Below are 26,739 nucleotides of genomic sequence, written 5' to 3' on the forward strand. Positions count from 1 at the left end.
TAACAAAGCTGAGTGTGGGTATGGTTGAAAGAGGCTAGAGTAGTGTAAGTAAACAAAAAGAAATCTAGAGGATAAAAACTGGGACTGTATAACTTAGCAAAACTTAGAATGGACAATGATGGTGTTAACTTATAAATATAACTTCTTATGTCACTCTTACAAGGTGTTAATAATACAGTGTTATATGGGGGAAAAATACAATTAATGTAAACTAAGGTCTATAGTTAACAATAACATTGCACTATTCATTAATTGTAACAAAGGCACTGTACCAAAGCTAAATGTCAAGAACAGAGGTATAGAAGGAGTGTGGGATTTTTAGGGGTGTAGAAGGAGTATGGGATTTTTTTGTTCAGAAGAAATGAGAATATTCTCATATTGACTGTAGTGGTGAATGCATAACTATGTGATTATACCAAAAGCCACTGATTGTACACTTAGGATGAACTGTAAGGTGTATGACTAAAACTGTTAAAAAAGAGGATATGTCTGAGGGGAAATAGCAGGAAAATTAAAAAGAGAAAGAAAGAAATGGGTAAAATGACAGCTTCTCTTCCTTATAGTCACATGTTTAAAAACATGACCCTGATTTCTAATAAGGGGTCAACAAAGTTTCTGTGGATCTATGGACATACGGTTTCCCATCAGGCAGAGAAATGCAGCTGAGTTGCATTTAATGTTCAAATATAATGTAATGTAAGAGGAAAATGAAATAACCCATAAATTTATAGCAATGGGCTCAATTATAACCCACCTTTGCAATTCTAACTGCTTCCCTAAGCATCGTGACCCAAAGCACCACACCAGACCAAAAGACAAATAAATTGCTAATTCAAACAATTAATAACAAAGCAGAAACTTTTATTAAACTTTTGTAACAAGCCAATAAATAAAAAGTAACAGTCACAACAAAATTAACTCAAAATGGATCATACACTAAATAAAAGAGCTACAACTATAAAAACTTTAGAAGAAAACATAGGTATAAATCTTCATGACCTTAGATTAGGCAATGGTTGCCTAGATACGATACCAAAAGCACAAGCAAAGAAAAAAATATATAAACTGGACTTCAAAATTTCAAACTTTTGTGTGTCAAAGGACACCATCAAGAAAGTAAAAAGATATAGAATAGGAGAAAATATTCGCAAATCATATATGTGATAAAGGACTTGTACCTAGAATACATAAACAACTCTTATAACCCAATAATAAAAAGAGAAATAACCCAATTTAAAAAGGCAATGGATAAAAAAAAAAGGCAATGGATCTAAACAGACACTTCTCCAAAAAAGATAAACCAAAAGCCAATAAGTGAATTACATCATTAGTCACATTAGCCATTAGGGAAATGTAAATCAAAGCCACTAGATACTACTTCAAATATATTAAAATGGCTACATTAAAAAATAAAAAAGAGGGTGGGCGATGGTGGCACAGTGGCAGCGTTCTTGCCTGCCATGCTGGAAACCTGGGTTCAATTTTCCGTGCCTGCCCATGTGGAAAAAAATAATAATAAAAATAAATAAAAATAAATAAATAAATAAGAGAGATACCAATGACAAAAAAAAACAACATTGGTGAGGATGTGGAGAAATAAGAAACCTCATATACTGCTGGTGGAAATGTAAAATGGTGCAATCACTGTGGAAAAAAGTTGGGCAGTTCCTCAAAAAGTTACCATATGACTCAGCAATTCCACTATTAGCTGTACACCCAAGAGAAATGAAAACATATGTTCACACAAAAATTTGTACATGAATGTTCACAACAGCTTTATCTGAATACCAAAAACTAGAAATAATCCAAATGTCTAGGAACAGGTAAATGGATAAAAAATGTTTTTAAATATCCATGCAATGGAATAGTACTCAGCAATTAAAAGGAATGAATTATTAGTATATGCAATAATATGGAAAATCTAAAATTAATTATGTAAAGTAAAGAAGACAGATCTCACCTCCAAAAGAATATATATATACCATATGATTCCATTTACATAAAATTCTAGAAAATGTTCTATAATTCATGGCAAATTAACTTATAATGACAGAAAGCAAATCAGTGGAAACTGGGAACTGAATATAGGGAGGGAAGAAGGGATTACAAAGGAGCATAGGAAGTTTCTGGAGTAATAAGTTCCTTAATTGTGTGTGTGTATATATATATAAATAATCCTCAAACTGTATAATTTACGTATGTGCAGTTTCATTGTATGTCAATTTTACCTAAATAAAGTTGTCAAAAAAAAAAAAGACTGTACAAGCCCTGCTGGGGGGAAGAGAAGCATACCAGTGTTTCTGAAACAGTATGGTGGGTAAGAAAAAAATAGAAAAAGTAGACTGAGAGCTTTTAAATATGACAGGCCTTTTTAAAAGTCAAAATAAGCTTCAGTTAGACGTTGCTATCTATCATAACCTGCCAAACCCCAATCAGAACCATTCCAGCCAATCCTAAAGAACACCTAGGGCAATATATACGATTCCACAAGGGTTCCAGGCACCACCATATCTTTCCAGAAACCTACAACCTCCAGATGGGTCTCTGGACCAGACAAGTCCTGAAACCTAGAGGGTCCAGCCTCTTCAGAACATGAGATAGTTCCATCTCCCTACTTCATATTACTGACAGGGAAAGGTAAACCAAAGTCACTAGATACTACTTCAAACATACTAAAATGGCTACATTAAAAAATAAAAAAGACAGATAACAACAACAACAACAAAAAAGTTGGTGAAGATGTGGAGAAATAACCTCATATACTGCTAATGGAAATGTAAAATGGTGCAACCACTGTGGAAAACAGTTGGGCAGTTCCTCAAAAAGTTACCATATGACTCAGCTATTCCACTACTAGCTCCACATCCTCACCAACGGTGTTTTTTGTTGTTGTTGTTATCTGTCTTTTTTATTTTTTAATGTAACCATTTTAGTACGTTTGAAGTAGTATCTAGTGGCTTTGATTTACATTTCCCTGTGTATTTCTCCACATCCTCACCAACATTGTTTTTTGTTGTTGTTAAATGTCTTTTTTATTTTTTAATGTAGCCACTTTGGTATGTTTGAAGTAGTATCTAGTGGCTTTGATTTACATTTCCCTGTCAGTAATATGAGGCAGGGAGATGGAACTATCTCATGTTCTGAACACGAAAAAGTTGTAATGGCCATAGCCCAAACACCCCAAAAGAAAGGGACAGAAAGATCAAAGGTGATGGTGGAGTTATACAGTGAAGACAGGATTTAACAAATGAATATGAGTGCTGAATCATTAAACTGATAATTCTTTTAGTCTCCAGTATCTTAGAGCAGCTAGAAGTAAAAACTTAAAATTGTGGAATCATAACCCATGTCAAATTCTGAAATATGTTCTACAACCAATTGTGGTACAATGCTTTGAAATTTAGTGCTTTTTTGCATATATGTTATTTTTCACACACAAAAAAGAAAAAAATCAATTGTGATGATAAAAAAATATACTTATGCCTTCTAGCCTCCTATATTCGGGAGCAGCTAGAAGGAATAATCTGAGAGGATTGTTTGGTAACCCATGACAAATTCTGGGATCTGTCCTGTATCTACTTGTTGAAGAGTGCTTTGAAAACCATTGTTTTTTTAATTCTTTGCTTTGTATATGAGTTATATTATACAATAAAATTAAAGGCTTTGTTTGCAAATAAAAAAGTCAAAACATTTAACTGACCTCTACATGATAATAGCTAAATTTCCACCATCCTAAATAGAACAAACATTCAAACCAACAAAAACCTACTATGAATTCAGTTCAACCTTTAAAATAATGACTCCTTAATTCATCTCAACATTTATGTAAAGAATATATAAATATATTACAACATATATTTTATGTTGTAATATATTCATATTTATTAAAACATATGAAACATCCTCAAGCATTTATACAAAATCATCCTCAATATATAATTTATATAAATATATTATAAATATAATTATATATTTAAAACTTATATATAGTTAGAACATATTACTTTAGTCTACAGATATCTGATGTGCCTATGGATTTGAGGACACTTAGACTAACCGCAAAAAACATGCACCACCCCCCAATCCAAAGATTTGCAGCTAATAAATTAACAACTGTTGATTAAGATAGTCAATATCAAGAAATTCAACACTTAAATATTAGTTTAAATAAAACAGAAGTCAAGTCTAATAAAAAATTACTGTTATAACACTGCTAATTAGGTGCACAGAATTAAGAATTTACCATGACTTAAAGACAAAATATAGCTCAATTAAAATAAACATTTGACTAGACTAAAAATAAGACAACAGTCTCAAAAGAACGCAAGATTTCTTCTCATGTCTAAATGAAATTTAAGCTTCATAGTACAATTTAAAGTCCATGAAAAAAAAAAGAAACAGAAAAAGCTTTTACTTCCTATCTGCTTCATTAAAAATCCTGGATCTCTGCAAAAGTAGCTAACATTTTCAGAGCATTTACTATAAACTAAGCACTGTGTTAAACACCTTACCTGGATTATCTCATATGATCTTCATGTTACATCAGTTTGCAGATTAAAAATCTGAAGCTAATAGAGCAAAGTAATTTGGCTACTGCCTAAGGAAGCAGAGCTGTGTTTGAACTCAAGAGCTCATTTTACTATACCACTACCCATAGTTGATGTGACAGACTCAACTCCCAATCAAGGTCTTTCCATCATTCACTCAGTTAACATTTAAGTATGCCAGAGAATACCAAAAAAAAAAAAGAAAAAATAAAGTTCTGACCAAAAAACTTTACAATTTTATGAAGAGACTAAATCTAGTAACACAAAATAACTTAAAAACATCCTCAATAATATAATAAAATACCAAATGGCAAGATTTCTGGGAGCATTTTAGTAACTAAAATAGGCTAGATTATTAGAGAAAGATATCTTTTAAGAAATGAACAATACTTGATGTAAGATATGATATTAATATTTTTGGAAATGATGACCTGTCATATAAATGGACATCTTTAGCTCATTTTCTTGCCAATATGCTCAATACAATACTTAGTACTCTATTCTGTGCAAAAACAAGGAAGGCTTGGCTATAACAGGAAATAGAATTCCTTTATACTACCAATAATAAATAATTTTCAAAAATTAAAATGAACCATTTCTTTTAGTCTTCAGTATCTTAGAGCAGCTAGAAGTTAAAACCTAAAATTGTGGAATCGTAACCCATACCAAATTCTGAAATCTGTTCTACACCTAATTGTTGCACTGTGCTTTGAAATTTATTGCTTTCTTGTATATATGTTATTTTTCACAAAAAAAGGGGGGAAAAAGTCAATTGTGATGATAAAAAAAATATTTATTCCTTCTAGCCTCCAATGTTCTGGAGCAGCTAAAAGGAAAAATCTGAGATGATGGTATGGTAGCCCATGACAAACTCTGGCCTCTGTTCTACAACTACTTATTGAAGAGTGCTTTGAAAACTATTGCTTTTTTCTTTCTTAGCTTTGCATATATGTTATACTATACAATAAAAAAGTTTAAATAAAATAAACCCTTAAAACCCCTATTTTAAATTAAGCAACTCTTAAAATAATTAACCATTTTTTAAAAATTATGTTCATTGATGAGATTTTTAAGAAAGCCTATTGCATCATGGATGTGACAGAAATTGCACAACTGCTTTCATCAAAGACTGAAAAGATAAATTAGTTTTAGCTGGTTTCTACAAATGCAGAAATATTTTTTCTTCTACCTTAGGGATAATATGGGGCTTAACTTCTAAAATAAAATATTTAACTCACGGATCCTTAACTAAAGAATGTATGAGACTTAACTTCTAAACTAAAATCTACCTCTACTTAAATTTTGAAAAGTAATTCTTCGAAACAGGCATTTAGAAGGAATTTAAAATCATATCTCATCCTCTGTGTGGGAGACCCGGGTGGGTTCGATTCCCGCCCCAAGCACTTTCCAAAAGCAAAAAAAGAAGCAAACAAACAAACAGAAATTCAACAAATGGTGCTGCAATAATGGGATACTCACATGGAAAAAGAATGAAATGTGCCCCACCACATGGCATACAAAAAAATATTATTATATCCATAATGTCCAATTTCTAGTCTATTCACTGATGAATTATCTTCTCCAAAACAGGGCTGGATTATATAAATACATATATTTTTTATGTGGCACTATATAATTCTGCTATTAAATGATACATTCTGGAACAATGCTATGGTACAACATATAAATTCCATAACTGAAATAGAATTCTTAAAACTTGTTAATTTATAGATTTCATGGCTTTACAATTTATATTAAGAAATCATGGATATAGTAATTTAGATTCAGACTACTAGTTTTTTTTCAAGTACAAAAATTCCATCTAGGAAAAACATGGTTTAGGAATGTCATTATTGCAGGGTGCTGAAAATAGATGGTAATTAATATTTTAAAATGTCACCTTATGTGTGAGACTAAAGCAAAAAATGTTTATTTGTTATAAAATTTATATTTTGACTAGTGCATTTCCTAATACAACTTATGTAGATAGCTTGATTGAACGCCATAAGTACTTGGAATCTCAGGTACTGAGTCACCCCCAAGAGAGCCTCTTTTGTTGTTCAGATGTGGTCTCTCTCTCCAGCCAACAGGACCAGCAGTCTCACCACCCTCCCCCTCTCTGTGTGGGACACGACTTCCAGGGGCGTGGACCTTCCTGGCAACGTGGGACAGAGATCCTGGAATGAGCTGAGACTCTGCATCAAGGGATTGAGAAAAACCCTAGAATAAGCTGAGACTTAACATCAAGGGATTGAAAGAACCTTCTCCACCAAAAGGGGGAAGAGTGAAATGAGACAGTGTCAATGGCTGAGAGATTCCAAACAGAGTCCAGAGGTTATCCTGGAGGTTATTCTTATGCATTAAGTAGATATCACCTTGTTGTTCAAGATGTAGTGGAGAGGCTGGAGGGAACTGCCTGAAAATGTAGAGCTGTGTTTCAGTAGCCATGTTTCTTGATGATGACTGAACAATGATATAACTTTCACAATGTGACTGTGAGATTGTGAAAACCTTGTGTCTGATGCTCCTCTTATCTACCATAAACAGACGAGTAGAACATATGGAATAAAAATAAATAATAGGGGGAACAAATGTTAAAATAAATTTAGTTTGAAATGCTAGTGATAAATGAAAGCGAGGGGTAAGGGGTATGGTACGTATAATCTCTTTTTTTTCTGTTATAGTTTTATTTCTTTTTCTGTTGTCTTTTTATTTCTTTTTCTAAATCGATGCAAATGTTCTAAGAAATGATGAATATGCAACTATGTGATGATATTAAGAATTACTGATTATATATGTAGAATGGAATGATATGTTAATGTTTTTGTTTGTTGTTAATTTTTTCAATTAACAAATAAAAATTTTTTTAAAAACATGGCTTAACAATCTAATATATTTCAGTCTAACAGAAAAAGCACTTTTCAACAAAGGTAAAATAACTTACCTTCATTGGCATGTTCTTTACTTTGTTCTTCTATAGTAGGGGTAACAGTTTCCACAATCAACAAAAGTTCATATGTATTTTGGAAAACGAACAGGTAATGAAACATAGAAACATAGTCTGTGACCTCACAGAATAAAATCTTAGTTTCACTTGCACCACGTTTTAGTCTAATTCACCAAACTAAACTAATCACAAAAACAAACTAAGATAGTAAATGCTTAAATACATATAAAATTTTAAAGTCAACTCTGGTTTTCCTAACTGCCCCATCATTTATAATAAAAATATATAGAATATTAGCTCACCCTAGAAAAGAGAAGTCTAAATAATAGGTCTAATGTTGTTATAATTATTAATAATTAACAAATACACTTGTTTAGTACCCACTATAGGAAAGGAATTATACAAAACACTGTTCATTTAATTTTCACATCACCCTAGTAAGGAGGATGATATGGATTACAAAACTGAGGCGAAGGGGTTCAAGGGTACTTCAGTGGTAGAATTCTTGCCTGCCATGCGGGAGATCCAGGCTCAATTCCTGGTCCACGCACTTACCAAAAAACAAACAAGCAAGCAAAAATTCAACAAATAGTGCTGCAATAATGGAATATTCACATGGAAAAATAATGAAATGTAACCCTGCCACACAGTATACCAAAAAAAAAAAAAAAAAACCTGAGGCTAAGAGAGTTTTATTAAACTGCTTAATTAATAATTTAGGAAATTAAAGAGCCAGGATTCAAAACATGGTCATACTTCCTCTATCATGCTTCCACCCGACACAAATTATACCTATTCTAATTTCATAATATGACAGTTACAAATATACGTCTATCATCATCATCATCAGGTTTTCTACGGTTTCATGAGAGATCATAGGTTGAAAAAAATATCTATCTTATTAAAGAATACTATACATAATCTAACTCAACCTGTCTGGAAAGCTCATTTGAACAACTGAAACACAGAAGGTCCAGAATAAGAATGAGGTCCTTTAATCCTGTATAGTTTAAGGTAATGCCCGGATACATCCTAGAATATATTAAGCAGATAATCAAAAAGTATTGGCAAAGACTCCCAGGGATGTGGACCTTCTTGGCAACGTGGGACAGAAATCCTAGAATGAGCTGAGACTCAGCATCAAGGGATTGAGAAAACCCCTAGAATGAGCTGAGATTCAGCATCAAGGGATTGAGTAAACCTTCTCGACTAAAAACGGGAAGAGTGAAATGAGACAAAGTGGCAATGGCTGAGAGATTTCAAACAGAGTAGAGAGGTTATCTTGGAGGTTATTCTTACGCATTAAGTAGATATCACCTTGTTATTCAAGATGTAGTGGAGAGGCTGGAGGGAACTGCCTGAAAATGTAGAGCTGTGCTCCAGTAGTCATGTTTCTTGAAGATGATTGCATAATGATACAGCTTTCAAAATGTGACTGTGTGATTGTGAAAACCTTGTGCCTGATGCTCCTTTTATCTACTTTGTCAATAGACAAGTAGAACATATGGAATAAAAATGAATAATAGGGGGAACAAATGTACATAAATTTAGATTGAAATGCTAGTGATCAATGAAAGGGAGGGGTAAGGGGTATGGTATGTATGAATATTTTTTGTTCTCTTTTTATTTCTTTTTCTGAATAGATGCAAATGTTCCAAGAAATGATCATGAAGATGAATATGCAACTACGTGATGATATTGTGAATTACTGATTATATATGTAGAACGGAATGATCAAAATAAGAATGTTTGCGTTTGGTGCTTTTTGGTATTTAAAAAAAAAAAAATTTTTTTTAAGTATTGGCAAAGTCCCTTGAGGGATGAGAGAAAAAATATGGAACTATTAAACTTTACCATCAGGGAACCCCCTGATACTCTTGTCAAACACTGGGGACACCCAAATCAATAGGCCAAACCCTTGATCTTGAGGCTTACTCTTGTGACGCTTATGTAGGTAGGAGAGAAGCGTAGCCTACCTATAGGTATGCCTGAGAGTTACTTCTAGAGGACCTCTTTAGTTACTCAAATGCAGCCTCACACTCTCTAAGCCCAACTGTAAGTGAAATCATTGCCCACCCCCTATGTGGGACATGACATCCAGGGGTGAACATCTCCCTGGTGGCATAGGAGATGACTCCCCAGGGATGAGTCCGGCCCTAGCACAGTGAGATCAACAATTCCAAACTGACTAAAAGGGGGACAAGAAGTGTAACTAATAAGAGTATCATCAAATAGAGTCAAGAGGTTACTGGGAGGTTATCTCAGGCCAGTTTCAGTTAGACATTGCTACCTATCATAACTTGCCAAACCCCAACAAAAACCACTCAAGCCAATCATAAGGAACATCTATGGCAATATACAGAGGTTCCACGCACTAGGGTAACTTTCCAGAAACCTACAACCTCCAGATGGGTCCCTGGACCAGATAAGTCCTGAAACTTAGAGGGCCCAGCCTCTCTAGAACTATCAGCTAGTTCAATCTCCCTACCCCATATTAGTAACAACCCCTTCCAAGATGAAAAAGTTGGAATGGCCATAGTCTAATACCCCTAAAGAGCAGACAGAAAGATCAAAGGTGATGGCAGAGTTATACAGAGAAGGAGAAGGTAGGGTTTAAGAAACAAATATGATTGCTGAATCGCTAAACTGATATTTTTTTTAGTGTCCAGTATCTTCAAGCAACTAGAAGCAAAAGTCTAAAATTGTGGAATTGTAACCCATACCAAACTCTGAAACCTTTTCTCCAACTAATTGTTGTGCTGTACTTTGAAATTTATTGTTTTTTTGTATACATGTTATTTTTCACAAAAAAGTCAATTGTGATGATAAAAAAATATTCTTTCTAGCCTACTATATTCTGGCGCACCTAGAAGGAAAAATCTGAGATGATGGTATGGTAGTCCATGATAAACTCTGGGATCTGTCCTGTAACTACCTGTTGAAAAGTGCTTTGAAAACTATTGTTTTCTTTCTTTGCTTTGTATATATATTATACAATAAAAAAGTTTTAAAAAAAAAGGGCAGGAGAGGGGTGGGATACAAGATGAAGCAGACAGGGTGGAAGTACTTGCTTCTCATTTTATATAATTTTTTTAGCCAGTAATTTTACAGGTGATTTATCTCCATTATTCTAAAAAAAAAAAAGTTTGTTACACTCATTTAGTTAACTGTCTTGATTCCCTTATCTTTAATGTAGAATCAAACATCTACCTACCTTCTGATGAGATACTAAGAAAACCTAAAATAGTAATTTCCATATGACCTTGTAAGTAAATAAAACTATATTCTTAATTTTAAAAATTCAGTCTTTTTGTGTTAGTTGACTTTTTTCTAAATTGACAATTTTTAAATGGCATGTTTTTTTACAACTAAAAACTAAATTTGCTTTAAATTAGACTTACTCATGAAGAACCGAAAAGTTGTTTTATTCCTTAGATGTACTCATCTTTGAGTATACTGTTTCAAAGTTCAAACAATGGAAATTCTAGCTGAGACAGAATAAGAAAGCTAATATTTCATGAAGTCATGGGTGACTGAAAAGTCTTTCTGGCTCCATTAATATTATTATTCTATGTACTAAGCAAAAACTGGGAACATAGCATTCACCTGTGTGGTTATTACTTTTTTCCCTAGAGCATAGCACCAATAAACGTACAAAACATCCTAAAAAAAGAAAGAATACTAATAAGTTAAAACTCCTTACAACAGAGCAAAGCAAACCACAATTCAATTATAAAAGTACCTGAGGTATACATGTGCACAGCTAACCAGAACAAAAGTTATCACTAACTTTACTTCTCCAAGATCAAAGGTAACAAGGTCAATCTTAAATAACACAAATTTAGCTGATTTCTGTGTTCCTGGCTTCCCTGATTTTGCCCTTACTCAGGAACTGAGCAGTGTTCTATAGCTTTCAATCCCTCTTCCTAACTAAACTGCAAAAAAATCTCTTAATTATTTTCTTAAGTAGCTATATACATACTAATGTAAAGTCACCACAATTAAGATCTCCCATCTAATCAGAGAATTTAAGATTTCGACTGTGGTTAAAAAAGAGTGCACAGCATTAGCAAGCAAGTGAGGAGAAATACGTGGGGTGGGGAGGAAAGGGATGCCACTAAATATTAATTACTGTTGTTTAATTAATGGCTAATCCATTTAGGATAACTGGGGGTCTCTTCCTACTGCTTAATTCCATATTCCCTTGGAAAGGGAAAGTAAGAAGGCTGGTCTAGTTATGGTTACTGGGAACTATTCCCAAAAGCTGCAGAAGCAGAGACAAGTCAAGCTTCAAAAATCAACAATGTCCTTCCCAGGCTCTCATACTCTAGGACCCTAGCACTTCTCCATCTATTTGCCTGCATGCTTTCTTTCATGTTAGGATGTTAGTTTCTTGAGTGGAAGAAAAAGGGGGAGAGTTATAGAAAGCAGTAAAAAACTGCACAGAACAAGAATATGTCCATGGGAGACTGTTACAAATGAGATCATCCTCCTTTACATATGTCACTCTAGAAAAGCTGCCAAGAACATCTCACTCCTCTAGACATATTTCCTCCAGATACTCCAGGCTATTTCTTAAGCACATTCTCCCTTAGTTTCAATCCTCCTTTTGCCCCAAATTTCCTAGTATTATTCTCCAAAATTTATGGCAATATTGTACCTAGTATCCAATGACATCCTATTCACCATTCTATGTTTGACATCTGAACTAACATCTTTAAGCCTTATCTAGTATTTCTACCTCTGATAATGAAATTTCCAATATGCTATATTACTAAAACAAACTTTCTTTTCAAATAAAGGCTTTAGCATAATGTCAGGATGAAAGTAAAATCAGAGAGCAAAAATTATTTACAACTTTAGGAAGTACGTCGCTTCATTTTTCCCTATCCCATCAAAGAAATACATTTCAGTGGAATTCAAGATCCATTCTGTAGAAATTAAAATCTATTAAATAAATGTATTTTAGAAAAGTCCGAAATAAAATGTTGATTTTCAAGTATTCCATTAAATAAAATATTTTTTTAAAGGTGATAAATTTACCAAGGGACCTTTTCTGATATAGGAATTCTCATAGGCAACTAAAAACTAGATACAGAGGTTTTATACTTCCACAGAACTAAATTTTGAGGCATCAACGTTTCCATTAGGATTTATGCATGGAGGTAAGCAGAGAAAGCAGATCAAAAGTTATTATAAAAACTCCCTGAAATAGAAAATAAACTTAATTAACTAGTGTTAATTGAACATACACTTTTAAAAATCATTTACCTGACTAATTTGATAGGTGAAGCTGAGTCTCACTAAACTGTACAGTTAGGGGCAGTTTCTTTGTGTTTTAAAAACCACCATGTATTCAATTACAGATTAACAAATCTCACCGTAAAATGAGTTGGGCAATCAAAGCTGTTCATAGATAAGTATGATTAAATTATGAATGAATAAAAGTCAATTGAATAAAGTCCACTTATTAAAACCAAGTAAGTAATCAAGCTGCTCAATATCCAAAACTATGAAGAATGAACTTTCATATTTTTCCCACACTTGGTTAAAATGTTACATTCTTGTCTGTTGGTACAAAACTGAACAATTTATAAAAATCTGCCCACCAAACTGCATAATAACTTAAACACTCATTTTAAACACTCATGGTAGGGATCCTCTATTTAACTCATTCTGCAGAATTCAAAAGCTTTAATCCTTGGAATCTTTGTCGCATACACACACTATATGTATAGTAAATTTGTTTTGTGAAAAGACTGATTTTAAACTGAAACATGCAATGATTACCTGTTTTGCAGTCTTCCAAACAAAAATAAAAAACAAATATAAAAATCCTAAACAGAACTAAAAATGATCTTTGAGAGAAAATAGAATCCAAAAATTCTCATGCTAAGCTACTCCAACAGTTTCTTATCAAATTCATAAAACATTAATGAAAGGGTTACATAAATTCCTTGGATTAAAGATTTTGAACAGAGCTGCAGGGATCTCTTTCAGTTTTGAACAGCATCTCTGTTCTTAAATCCACCAAAATAGCTCTAAATTAACTCGCTCTAAATAAAGACTATTCTAGTTTTCAGTAGAAGAAAAACCAAAGCAAGAGCAGTATAAAACTTATGTGTTTTAAATACAGATTAAACTAAGTATTGTAGATTACATTTAGACCCCTAAACATTAAATTTTCAACATACACTACATTCAGTTCATTCTCAAGAGAGAAAACCATCAAAACAAAGACTTTCATTTAATAAACTACTTACTTTGTAGTTAAGTTTCTACTATCCCAGGTGCATTTTGCTGTCAAGTATTTATCATAATTCCTCTGTCTACAAAAAAAACTAGAAATCTATAATACGCAATTAATTTGGTTCCCTTAAAAATGTCTTTATATACAGTGTTTTGTATAAGTGCAAGGAAAAGAAAAACTTGAAAATGCTTTTATTCTCTAAAAAGAAAATACCCTTTCTGCTTTTCTCTTTTGAAATGTACCTTATTTGGTTTTTGCCCATTATCTATAGATGAAGTGTTTTCAACCTAAGTCATTTTGTTTAGATGTTTATTGTCAATAAGTCACTGTATACTTAAGCTTTGTACAGATAATGTTTTACAGGACAGGGGTGAAAAAGAAGAAAAAAAGGGCCTAGGTGAAACAAAAATATACCACATTCTGAGAAACAGCACTTAATTTCCCTACCTAAAATTCCTTACGTCCTCATCCCAAAGATTCTCAAAATTCAAAAAAAAAGTTTCACAGGGTCAGAAAGGCACAACACAAAATGTGACAAGACAAAAACATAGAAGAAACCAAGTCAGAAATTGAAGAAATGTAATGGAATATATCACCACCTGAGAAAGAATTATCACAAAAAGAAAAAGAAAAGAGAAATCAATCATAAATCCAATCCCCAGGGTTGCTTTTGCAACCACTACATGGCTCTTTTTCAAACTTTTTTGACTATGAGAAAAACATTTTACATGGCAACCTAATACACATATGTATGAGAAAAGTTTCCCAAAACATACTTTTCCTTACCAAGGGCAATGAATGCACTTTACTATTTTCTAGTCTGTTTTGTTCTGTTATGTTTCATTTTATTTTCAATGTTGGCTGTAACCTACTAAACTGATTTTACAATTTACTAATAAATCATGACCCACAGTTTGACATATGCAAGATTAAGACAGAGTATCACTTATCTTTTTCGCAATTTGCTCCTATCTATCTTTAGCAGAGTGGACAGATATTTTAAGTTGCTATATTACTAATTTCATTAAAGTGGAGTTCTTACTAGTGTGGTCACCTGATAAATATAAGCATCACCTGAGATAAATACAAATTCGCAGGCCTCACCCCATACCTATTGAATCAGAAATTCTCAGGGGGCTGAGCAATCTGTATTTTATCAAGGCCCCAAGAGATTCTGGTGAAAGCCAAAGTTTGAGAATTCAGGTTTTTCTTTATCTTTTATTTAACAATCCCCTACACTGTGCTTACTAGGGGCAAGTCAGTATTCTAAAAGCTCTATAAATATTAACTCCTAATACAACAACCCTATGAAATAAGCACTATTATCATCCCTACATTGTAGATGAGGAAACTGCTGCACAGAGAAGTTAAGTTGTCCAAGCTAAGTAGTAGAATTGGAATTCAAATTATTTTCAGTTTTGTGAGAGTATGCCTACACTCTCCTCTTTCTGATCAAGTCATCAAGCTCTACTCTTTTAGTTCAGCTACTCCTCCCCTTTTCCCTCTCAAATAACCCCATTCGGTCAAGGTCTCCTAAAACAAATTTCTTCTCTAAAACACAGGAGTGCTTTTTAAGACCTTTTCCGTGGTAGGAGATAGCATCTTAGTACTAATTAATGAAGCTGGAGTTTCTTCTATTTCTGATGAGACCTAAAAGCCTTCTAAAGGCCCCACTGTTAATTTCCCCTATCTGCTGTTCTGGCCATAAGACCACTACTCTCTTCCTGGGGAAGCTCCCTCACCCTATCTACTACTCCCTTCTTACATGAGGGAACTTATACTCCCCTGATGGACTCTTACTTCAGTCTCAAAGCTGAGCCACTCCTTGGAGGTTGCTTTCCTTGGACCCCTAGGGATCCTCAGACCCTGGAGCTCCCAGACTAATCCTTTCCGCAGCGCTAGAGGTCCTCCCCCAAGCCGTTCAAGGTCTCTATCAGTCCGACCCTCCCAAGACCCTCCGCTTCTCATCTCCCCAGGGGTCCTCCTTCCTTCGACCGCTGCCTTTCTCAGCAAGATCCCCAGCCCCCTCCCTGCCCTTCCTCAAACGACTTCACTCGGACCCCAGTTGCTCCCGGTCACCCCGGTGCCTTCGGTCTTGCCACCTCCCCTCTCCGTCGGACCCAGACCACTCCCAGTTTCCTCGCCGCCCCCACCCCCACCACGCTGTCGCGCACCGGCCGCTCCCGAGCTTCCCGGGTTCCCCTTCTCCCTCGCACCCAAGCCGTTCGGTGTGTTTCCGAGTCACTCCACCCTCGGATCAGGTCGTTACCTCTCACACCGGGTCACCCCCTCTCTGGTACCCCGGAAGCTCCCGTCTCCCCAGGGACCAACCCCTCACACACCGGCCGCCGGTCAGTGCCCCAGACCCGAGCCGCTGGACGTCCCAAAGGATTGCTCCGCCTGACCTCTTTGGTCCAACCCCAGCCAACCTCCCTAGCCCGATCTCCACTGCCAAAAGCCGGGCCATTCTCCCACCAGCCCAGTCAGCGCGAACTAGCTGCTGCCGCCGCCGCCCCCGCCCCGGCCCCCTCCGTGACCGGGCCAGCACTCCATGCTCCCTTCCTCCGACCTTCGCCCCCGGAGCGCCAGGTAGGAGTTTCCACCCCGCGCTGGCCCTCAGGACTCAAGCCAGCGTTACCGGTACTCACCTGCAGCTGCCCCCGACCAACTCTAGCGCCACTGACTCTACCTCGGCCGCCAGTAGCCACCAAGCGCCACCACCTCCCCCATGACAACAGGCCCACCTCTTTTCATACTTCTAGCCTATCCATTGGATAGTAGGGTGGCGGCTCTCTGCTCTGATTAGTTTGGCCCACCCGCTCGTCACAGCTTCATTACCGCCCCTTTTCCTGGGCCGGGTATTCGCCCCCGCCCGAACCTGGAGCAACCTAGCCCAAGTTTTAGTTGTAATTGGTTGATGGTTGGGAAGTTCGAAGTTATGATAGGCTGCTGAAAGTGCCTGTTAAGTCGAATGGCAAGGGATGTGACGGCCAAGGTTGGTTCAGCTTGTGCACAGTTTGGTTGCATAGTAGAAAGCAAAGAGGGGTAGATACTCACGTCCGAGGTTACTGGGAAAGGGTTAATTCTTTGTTGAAGTGTTCCCTCTATAAAATCATCCCCTTTTCCAGCGTTCTTCCTGTAAGGACAAGCTTATCACTGCTAGCGTACTCAGAGGAGTAGTTTTTACAAAACACCGGCCACAGATGTTGTGTGTAAGAAGTGTGTCTAGCCTCTTGGGAGAAAGATATTATATAGATTTTTAAAAATTTCCTCGACTTTCCTTGAGGTCCCAATGCACCCAGATTCCTTGAAGTTTTTCCCAGGAATCTCCATGGTAAAAGCAAAGCGCGACTGTTTATTTCGCGGTATCAGTCCACTTCGGTGGTAGTGATAAACATCGTTCATAGATTGAAGTGGGGTGTTAAGAATTCTCCAGCCTCCAGACTCAATCCTGGCCGACTCCTGCGAAGTGACCAGGCAGCCATCAGCAAATTTGGACCAAGCGGGACCCCTTGTGATACTCTGGAAATGAGAATGTCACCCATCCCCCCCCACACACACTTCGTTTTTATGTTCAGAAGTTCTTAAATTGTCCTACTAGCTGTGTCAAAAACTTGAAAAGCTTTTTCCTTTTATTTAATTTAAATGTCTCCTCCTGGTATAACTTATGTGGACAGCTTAATTGAACACCATGAGTACATGGAACCTTGAGTAAGGCATAAGATTTTGTAGGATTGTCCAGAGTGATGCCCCAATAAATCCCAGGATTTGAACAGTGAGTAAAAAAGTATTTGCCAAGTCCAGTTGGGGGAATGGTGAGAAAGGGGGAAATTTCTACTTCCCCAGTGGGATTTCTTGATATTCTCAGAAGCAGTGGGGACAACCAAAGCAATAGGCTGAGCCCCCAGTCTTGGGGTTGGTTCATATGAAATCTAACCCCACAAAGGATAGGTCAAGCCTACTTAAAATTAGGCCTTAAGAGTCACCCCCAAGAGAACCTCTTTTGTTGCTCAGATGTGGCCTCTCTCTCCAGCCAACACAACAAGCAAAGTCACCACCCTCCCCCTGTCTACGTGGGACATGATTCCCAGGGGTGTGGACCTTCCTGGCAATGTGGGACAGAAATCCTAGAATGAGCTGAGACTCAGCATCAAGGGATTGAGAAAACCTTCTCAGCCAAAAGGGGGAAGAGAGAAATGAGACAAAATAAAGTGTCAATGGCTGAGAGATTCCAAACAGAGTCGAGAGGTTATCCTGGAGGTTATTTTATGCATTAAATAGATATCACGTTTTTAGTTAAGGTGTAATGGAGAGGCTGGAGGGAAGTGCCTGAAAATGTAGAGCTGTGTTCCAGTAGCCATGTTTCTTGAAGATGATTGTATAATGATATAGTTTTCACAATGTGACTGCGTGATTGTGAAGACCTTGTGTCTGATGCTTCTTTTATCTACCTTATCGACAGACAAGTAAAACATGGAATAAAAATAAATAATAGGGGGAACAAATATTAAAATAAATTTAGTAGATTAAAATCTAGTGATCAATGAAAGGGAGGGGTAAGGGGTATGGTATGTATGAATTTTTTTCTGTTGCCTTTTTATTTCTTTTTCTGAATTGATGCAGATGTTCTAAGAAATGATCATGATGATGAATATGCAACTATGTGATGATATTATGAATTACTGTTTATATATGTAAATGGAATGATCATATGTTAAGAATGGTTGTGTTTGTTGTTATATTTTTTAAAAAATTAAAAAATTAATTTTAAAAAAGCAAAAAAATAAAATAAAATAAATGTCTCCTCCTAGCAGTCTAAATTAGGACCACTGAATGAATTGCAGTTCTTTTCTCACATTGGCACAAGGCACAAGAATACATGATTGCATTTTTTTATTCATTTGGGTACAAATCACAGTAGGCATTTTTGAGAAATCTGGTGTTCTATAAAAACTCTTGTGCTCCTAGAAATACATTCGTCATTATATTTTTGCTTTTATTTTTCATTTCCACCCTCTTTTCCTGTTTCTAAATAACAAAATGCTGGTCTGATTATTCTCTTAATTTCTAAATCAGGTCTCCATCTATAGTATACAAACCCAGGGACCATGAGATGTATACAGTCAGAGTGGATTAGAATGCTGTCAAGGAAGCATTCCCCTCCCAAGAACTACTCCGTGGTTTAGAATGTCCTATAGAACCAAGAATCCGGACTTTTGGAAATTTTGTACTTTGCTCCTTTTTTCTTCCTTGTCTTTGTCCCATACCTCTACTGTTTACCCTCCTACCCTTTACAGAGCAAGCTATAATGATTCTAAAACTGCGCAGTTTGTAATCCAGAAAAAAAATTGGCTATTTCTTAGCCTATATTTTTAGCCAAGTTTAAATAAACTACATACTTCCATCACCAAACTAAGCGGAAATAATTTCTCCAGTAACTATATGTAACAATAAGGTGTCTTTTCCTAGTTATTTTCTGGAACTTTCCTCCCCCTTCTCTCATCCTCACTTTCCAATTTAGAAATAACCTCCCATTTAATACAATGACTCATAAAAAAGCCTTTAAAAAGAATGTAGAAAAGCCAAAATAACATCAGAGATTTCTGAATCATTCAGTTGAAGGAAAAATCAGACATTGGCCATGATAAGATGGACGCACGCCTGAGCTAGCATCCCATACCAAGTGAAGTAGCATGCAAATGTGAAGATGCCCCAATGAGAAGGAGGCAGCAGTATGTCCTTTAACGCAGCCTTTCAATATATTACCAGCAGCTCTCTTCTCTCTATTCTAGGCAGTGTGCTGTACCTACCAATTTTAGAGCAAGTAAAAAGGCAATTAATATCCTGGCAGATAGGAAACAATAACGTCATAGGAGGGCATGGCCATTATCAGGGTACTTGGTAATAATGGCTCTTGCACAGACCTAGTCACTAGGTGCCAAAGAGAACGTAGAATTACGCCAGTCTCAGTAAGAGGACTTTAGCCATCTAAATTCAGATACTCAACAAAATTACTATCACAAAACTAGGTGGAAAATTGCTACAAAGTTCAGCTATTCATTTTATTTCAAATTATTAAAAAAAAATTGGTAAATATTTTTGCTCATACATGTATACACACACATACTCCCATCCCTTAGGAAAATCGGTTAAGAAAAGAAACCTAAACAATGTAAGGCTGATTGTTACAACCAGTAAAAAGATGGAAAACCTTAAAGAAGGAAGGTTATAAGGAAAAAGTTTTGAACTGACTGAAGGCTATTGTGCTATCTAAGGCTATTTATAATAATATAGCCCATTATTGGTATGGGTTTTTGCTTATACCCTACATTTCAACTTTGCACACACCAGGTAACTTTACAAGATAATTGCTCCATCCAACTTCTCTTTTTTTTCATGTGTTATGTGCTTCTCCATACCTCTCACAGTCCCCTCTTAGAAAGCAAGAGCCCTGGAGTCAGTCTGTAGTTTTGTGTGGTATGGCTGGCTGTGGAGGTGATGCAGATGGTATCTGTTCAGAGCCAGGATGGCAAGTGTCTTAAGGACAAAAACCCCAATGAAGCGGGAAATGGAGGCCTTGGAGTGATGTGCCAGTGTCTGAGGAATGATATGGTATGCTTCGGACACTAGTCTGTACTAATACCACATTTGCTCCTACTCTCTTTCCAGAATGTCACTTTTCAAAGGAGCAGAATCCAAGGCCCTTTTCATTTCTATTTTAGTTTGGAGAGTAGTCTCATTAGGGAAAAGCGCCTTTTTTGCTGTTGTTGTTGTTGTTGATTTGCTTCTGTTTTTTGGGATATCCTGCCTGGATTCTACGCACAATTCCAACTGGATTAGAGAAACATATCACTGGCGGAGAGAAAAATCACTCAGATAGCAGACAAGGACCAGAGCTGCCTGCTGCTAGCAGTTGAAAGTAAGCCACGATGTTTGATTAGAGGTGGTTTCCTGAGTTAGGGATCCCTAAGGGTAGAGGCTGATGAGGATGGAGAGAGAAAGAGAGAGAGAGGGAGAGGGAGGGAGAGAGGGGGAGGGAGGGAGGGAGGGAGGGAGGGAGGGAGGCAGGCAGGGAGGGAGAGAGAGAGAGAGAAACTGACCAAGAAAGAAGGGTAAAAAAAAAAAAAAATAAGAAAAAGCTAGAAAGAGAGTCAAGAAGCCACAGACTGCTGAGCCAGCTGGAGTCCTGCCCCCTCTTCCTGGCTGTGGACTTTACACCAGGTTACACAATTGTACCAGCAAAGACAGCCCCTGCCACTGGTTGAAAGGAGAAGTATGCCAGGGCCCCACCCTATAGGACCGTTGCTCTACTGCCACATGGAAATCTTCCCTGAGCTCAAAGCCTGCTGCTCTGGCAAAGTTGACAAAGAACCACAGATTTATGCTGCCAGCCAGGGAAGTAATTTTATTTCATAAAGGTAACCACTGGCATGAAGCTCTGGCCAAACAAAGAGATATCACCTGAGAGAAGATGTTTTCACCATCTAGGGATCTCCTAATACAGGGAAGTGCCAAACTGCTTCTCCACATCTGAACAAAGTACTGTGGTTCAAAGTTCAAGGATCTGTTCAGCGGATTAGAAGAAGAAAAAAAAATCAGCAGAGGCGGTTGTTCTCTAGGGGAGGACCACATGCTTTCCAATTCCTACGCTCATGTGTTTTTAGATAAGTGTACCACATCTTCTCATTACTCAGAGAAAAACATTTGTCTCCCCTCCACCTGCCTTGCATATTATAGCATGAGTGCTTGTAAAATGGGTGGGTTGCAGCTCTTAGCTCTGCCACTGTGCCGTTGAATGGTTACTATCACCAGATCCCTGGGTGGAGCAGCCATTCTTCTGCAGGGGGGGTTGGTCACTCAAAGCACTTAGCACCATTTAAAGTTATGTCTATCCCTGTTTGAAACACGCAAAAAGAATTTCCTGGAAACATGGCTACATTCCAAGGATTTCAAAGATAGAACTCGCTTCCCAATCACTTGGACCTCACAAGAAAGTAGACTCGAACTCATATTCTTGAACCTAATCTGCTATTTTACTAGCTGTGTGACTTTGAAAAAGTTGATTCAACTCCTTAAACGTCAGTTTCTTCACCTATAAAATAGGATATGCTATCTTCAAAACAGTTTGTTTTGCCATATAACAAATCACCCCAAAACTTAGGCACTTACAACGAAATTTATTTTCTCACAGTTTCCGTGAGACTTCTGTGGGGTCAAACGTCCTAGCACAACTTAGCTGGGGCCTCTGGCTCTGGGTCTCTCACTAAGCCACAGTCACCTCAAGGCTGGCCTGGGATGGATCTGCTTCCTCGCTCACTCACTGGGTGGTTGTCAGGATTGAGTTCTTCATAGATTTTAGATTCAGACCTTAGTTCTTCATGAGCTTTTGGCTGGAGGCCTCCCTCAGGTCCTCTGCCTTGCGGACCTTCCCACCACATCTCACCACATGGTTGCTCACCTCGTCAGACAAGCAAAGGAAAGGGTGAGAGAGGGGGCTAGCAGGAGAGATGGTGCTGCCAACACAGAAGTCACAGTGTTTTGTAATCTAATCACAGAGGTGACATCCCATCATTTTTGCGGTAGTCTATTCTTTAGAAGCCCATCATTAGGTCCTGCCCACACTCAGGGGCAGGGAATTGCACAAGGGTGTGACATTAGGAGATGGGAGCCTGTGGGAGCCATTTTAGAAGCAGCCAACCACAGGATGATAAATAATAATAATAATAGAATACCTATTTGTAGGTTTCTTTTAAAGGTTAAATGAAAGAGCATGTTCAGTTCAGAGCCTGGCATGTATTACTGATAGCATTAATAATAACTATTATTACAATTAACATTATTATTGAGTATATGACAGCCAGTTTTCTCTCTCAGCTACTAGAAGGAAACCTTTTACAAGGAGTAAATGAGATAGCATGCGTCAGGATATGACGCATAGTAAGTACTTAATAACCGTTAGTTAATATTAACATTATTAATGCGTGTGGAAGATCTGGTGGCCTCTCCATGCTCCCGGAAGGATAGTTTCTGACTATGGGAATTTTTCCAGGATAGTCTTATTTTCAAATATTTTATCCCATTTTTCCATGAGCACACCGTACTTGCCAAATCACAGTTGCAGATTTCTGGTTCATCAAATGCGCCCGCCAAAGCCATGTCCAAGCCTAATTTTTTGTCTATCTTATACCAAAAAGACACACACATTAAATCCTGCAATATGGCCTAATTATGGCTGTCTCTCCTATATCCAGAAAAGCCCAAGCCTCATTCCATCCATGTTCCAGAGACAGGGGAGTGTTACCAGAAGAATGGGCAGGGATTTAGCCATGTGATCTTTATCCCTTTCAAAAGACGTTGTGCAGTCTGCTAAATCACTCCTCGACTTAGGATGAAAGAAAGAGGTTTTATGGATGGGATAAGGGCACCTAAGAGGAGGTTTCCATGCATAGGTTAGAAGCATTAAGAACCAAGAGATTGAATAAAGAGCAATTTTGCCATTAGAAAATTGGAAGAAGGAGTCCAGTTTGCAACATGAAAGAAAGATTACTAAGAGGCTGGAGTGACCCAGCAAGGCTGGGTCAAAGCTGGCTGCCTTATAAGAGAAGGAGAATGTTAAGGGTTGGCCTAGGGCCAGGGAAAATGAGGAGCTATAATTAAGGAAACCCCATTATTTTGGCTTTGAGTCATTTCTCAGGGCTCACCCATGATTATATGAGAAAGATGGAAAACACTTTTAAAATATAAATGATTCCTAAACCTAAAACATTATAGAAAGACAAAAGTCCAAGTTTACCCAATTCATCTCATCTTTTCAGGCCAGCAGCATCCATTTAAATTCACCTACCCCCGCCATATTTGTACATGTTCTTTCCTTCTGTCCATGTTCCATACAGAAGAACAAAAATCCTCTCCTTACAATCCTTTAGGTTCCTGAATAATCTTAAACAGACCCCATAGTGCACTGTTAGATCTCAATAAATATTCACAGATAATGACAATTTACACATTTGCATAAAAATCAAGTCACCTTTGCAGCTGTGATTTAAACAGGCTCACTGATTTTCTGAGTCACACTAGCTCTGTACCCTTCTCCTTGACATGACCCCAAGCCAAATTTGTGCCCAGAAAGGCTTAAGCAGAAGTTGCTGGTTGTGTTCCGTGAGGTTAAAAGGGAAGGTGCATATCTACAGCAAGTTCCTGTTCCTGCAACTCTTGCTCTTCTCTCCTTCTGACGTCTTTTCCTCTGTGTTTGAGACAGATGAAATCTGTAAGCCTCAGTATATCTCAGTGGAGCTGGGAAGACCTATGTCCATCCCTCTGCAAATTGGCTGACGTTTGAAGGGAAATAAAGGGCTGAGGAGATGAAGATGTGCCCCCAGGAAGCCTGTCTGTGCAATAGGGGTGGTGCATTTATTTGCTCAGCCTTTTCCTACTTACAAGCCTGCAGCAGCCATTTCATTTCAACCTCAGGAAGTGTACTTAATGGTAGGCTTTCTTTCCTTTCCTGTTAGTTTCCTGCAAAAGAACATCAGTGTCTTTGTCGGTGCAGGAGCTGATAAGGATGTAGCCGCTTAAGTGGAGACAGACGAACATATTTCCCATCAAAAGAGCATAGAGAACTGGGCTTCATTGTAAAAATAACAGAAGAACCCAATCTTCCTGCCTATTTCCCTGGTGCTGTCTTCCTCCTTTAAATATTCTCCCTAGTGGAATACACAATTACACCTTCCACTTGTGTAGAATTTTACGCTTTTCCAAAGAACCACATTGTACAGAAGCGGAGCTGGAGGCAGAGTATGTGGCATGGTCTGGTAGTTACTTTGGAAGATTACTACCAGGAGGCAGCAATGGGTTTGACTTTACATTTGGGGGAAATTAACCTATGATGAACTCCATTGGTAACACCTCCCTCACCTAAAAAGTCACCACTACAGGGGGGCTTCCTCATATCCTCTCTCCCAACCAACATTAGGTTGCCTGTTAGAGACCTGCACTTCCCCTTTGGATAAATCCATCCCATGTGTAAATTTGCTTAGTGCCTCTCCTTCCCTGCCCCATGTCAGCCTTTGTGATACCAAGGACCATACCCATCCTGCTCACAGGTGCCTCGCACAGGGCCTGACCCACAGATATTCAGTGAATGAATGAATGAGTCAGGACTTGTCTCTGGGAGCAGCCCTGCCACCCTTCACAATCATTGATTTTGGAGTGGAGCTCTGGGAGTTACAAAACAGGCATGTGCTATTTATCACATGGTGATCACTTGCGGTTATAGTAATTAGTAGGTAAAAGCACAATGGTAGCGTATGACTAAATAAAGCTCTCACCAGTGTGTGCGGAGCCATCTCTGCTGTCTGAATTTGGAATCCCGCTGCCTACTTCTCTTGGAATCCTGCAGGCAGGGTCATTCCCAAGGGGAAATTCTATTCAGAGTTGCCAACTCTGGAGACAGGGAGAGCTCAGTTTCCTCCGATGCAGCAAGTAAATCTTTTCTGGTCTGAAAACTAGATTAAAGTAATGGGCAAAACAGCGGCCCTCTGCTACTTGCCCTTCAGGCTCTGAGAGGGGTTGCCCCATCAAGGGTCTGTTCTGACTCACTCCTTCAGAAAAACAAGTCGACTCTCTCAGGGTGGGTGATGGAAGCAAAGACTCATCCTCCTAATCTCTTCCTCCTCCCACTGGAGCCAAGGTTCACAGCCTTGGGCCCCCTCCCTGGGAACAAGAGGACAAGAGAGAGAAAAGAAAAAGCCTTTTCCTTCCCGTTCCTCCCTCTCATGGGTACCTGCTCTGTGGTTTCCTCTTTCTTTTGTTGAGGGAAGGTGGAGATGCAGATGGAAAATGAGAGGGAAGAAGCCAAAGAGATGGCCTTCAGGTGGGGAGGAGAGGATGCGTTAGGAAGTATCAGTGAAAGGCTCTGAATTGGGATGAAGGATGACAAGAGATAAAGAAACCCAGGAGGCCCTTCAACAATTCTCACACCCAGAACAACCAAGGCTCAGTCCAGTTGCCAGGACACTAGGGAACCAGAAATACAGTCAGTGTCAAGCAACAAAACACAAAAGCAGGCAGATCTGATACACAGACCCCTGGAAAGTACAACACCCGGTGGGAGCACCACAAACTGCTTCCAGACTAGGGAACAAAGAGAGGCACTGGGTGTTCCGGGTGAGACCTTGAGTCCGGAGGCTCACATTCGATTTCCAGATCAGTCATCAATTTATGAGAGGATCCTGGGCAAAAGATGAACATCAGAGATGTGGCTTAATCGGATACCTATGGGATGGGCAGATGTTTGAGAGGTGCTTTGAAATCTCTAGATAAAAGGAAATGCCAGAGAAACTCTCATTACTTTGTGTGCTGCGCATATAGAAGCCAGAGCATCTTCTGTAAGCGCCTGTATTGGAATCAGAGGGGGTAGTATTTTCATCTTGGGTGGACCAGCCCCTGGAGATCTGTTTTCAAATAACCTCAGTGGAGAACAGGGTCGATGGAATATAGTGAGAAATCTCATCACTGGAGCCTATTAGAAATTTCTAACCAAGTTCCAACAAGTTTTCTGTGCACACCGATCCTGGTCAAGCCCAATTTGCCTAGGGGCATGTACAGGCTAGGACCTGCTAACACTTCTCTCCACTCCCCACCCTCCCCACCCCCGACTCTGCTCTCTCACTTTCTGTGTCTCTCTCTCTCATATGTGAATAAGGTCACTTAGAAATTAAACTCACAAAGGAACACCTGGAGATTAAAAAATGATCATCCCAATTGTGGCTCTCCATCTCCAACCACTTCGCCTAAAAAAAAAAAAAAAAAAAAACAATGAACAGAACAGAAACCTAATGTGATCATTGCAGATCTCTTTTCTTTCCTTTTGGCATTATTGCTAAATAGACAGTGTATTCCTCAACTCTGTTCACCCCTTACATATTTTACCATAAATGCCCCTATCCCACTTCCTCCTCTGATCTCCTCTGCCATGCAAATCATTCAGATTGTCA

At 38.1% G+C, this 26,739-nt stretch overlaps 2 protein-coding genes across 5 annotated transcripts in view; both read right to left on the minus strand.

The window, feature by feature from the left end:
- Positions 1-16,535, minus strand: part of NUMB (NUMB endocytic adaptor protein) — a 256,544-nt gene extending 240,009 nt beyond the window's left edge. For all 4 annotated transcript variants that reach the window (XM_077122971.1, XM_077122970.1, XM_077122972.1 and 1 more), the window contains exon 1: positions 16,393-16,535. The gene's annotated coding sequence lies outside the window, so the exon portion shown is untranslated. The remainder of the gene's footprint in view (positions 1-16,392) is intronic.
- Positions 16,536-23,316: 6,781 nt separating this feature from the next.
- HEATR4 (HEAT repeat containing 4) overlaps positions 23,317-26,739 on the minus strand; it is an 85,430-nt gene continuing 82,007 nt past the window's right edge. The window contains exons 17-18 of the mRNA XM_077122980.1: positions 26,470-26,535; positions 23,317-24,259 (exon numbers count right to left, since the gene is read on the minus strand). Of these exons, the coding sequence (XP_076979095.1) occupies positions 24,224-24,259; positions 26,470-26,535 (102 nt within the window). The 3' untranslated portion in view covers positions 23,317-24,223. The remainder of the gene's footprint in view (positions 24,260-26,469; positions 26,536-26,739) is intronic.

The sequence above is a fragment of the Tamandua tetradactyla genome, chromosome 12 (assembly GCF_023851605.1).
Source record: "Tamandua tetradactyla isolate mTamTet1 chromosome 12, mTamTet1.pri, whole genome shotgun sequence".
NCBI classification, from domain to species: domain Eukaryota; kingdom Metazoa; phylum Chordata; class Mammalia; order Pilosa; family Myrmecophagidae; genus Tamandua; species Tamandua tetradactyla.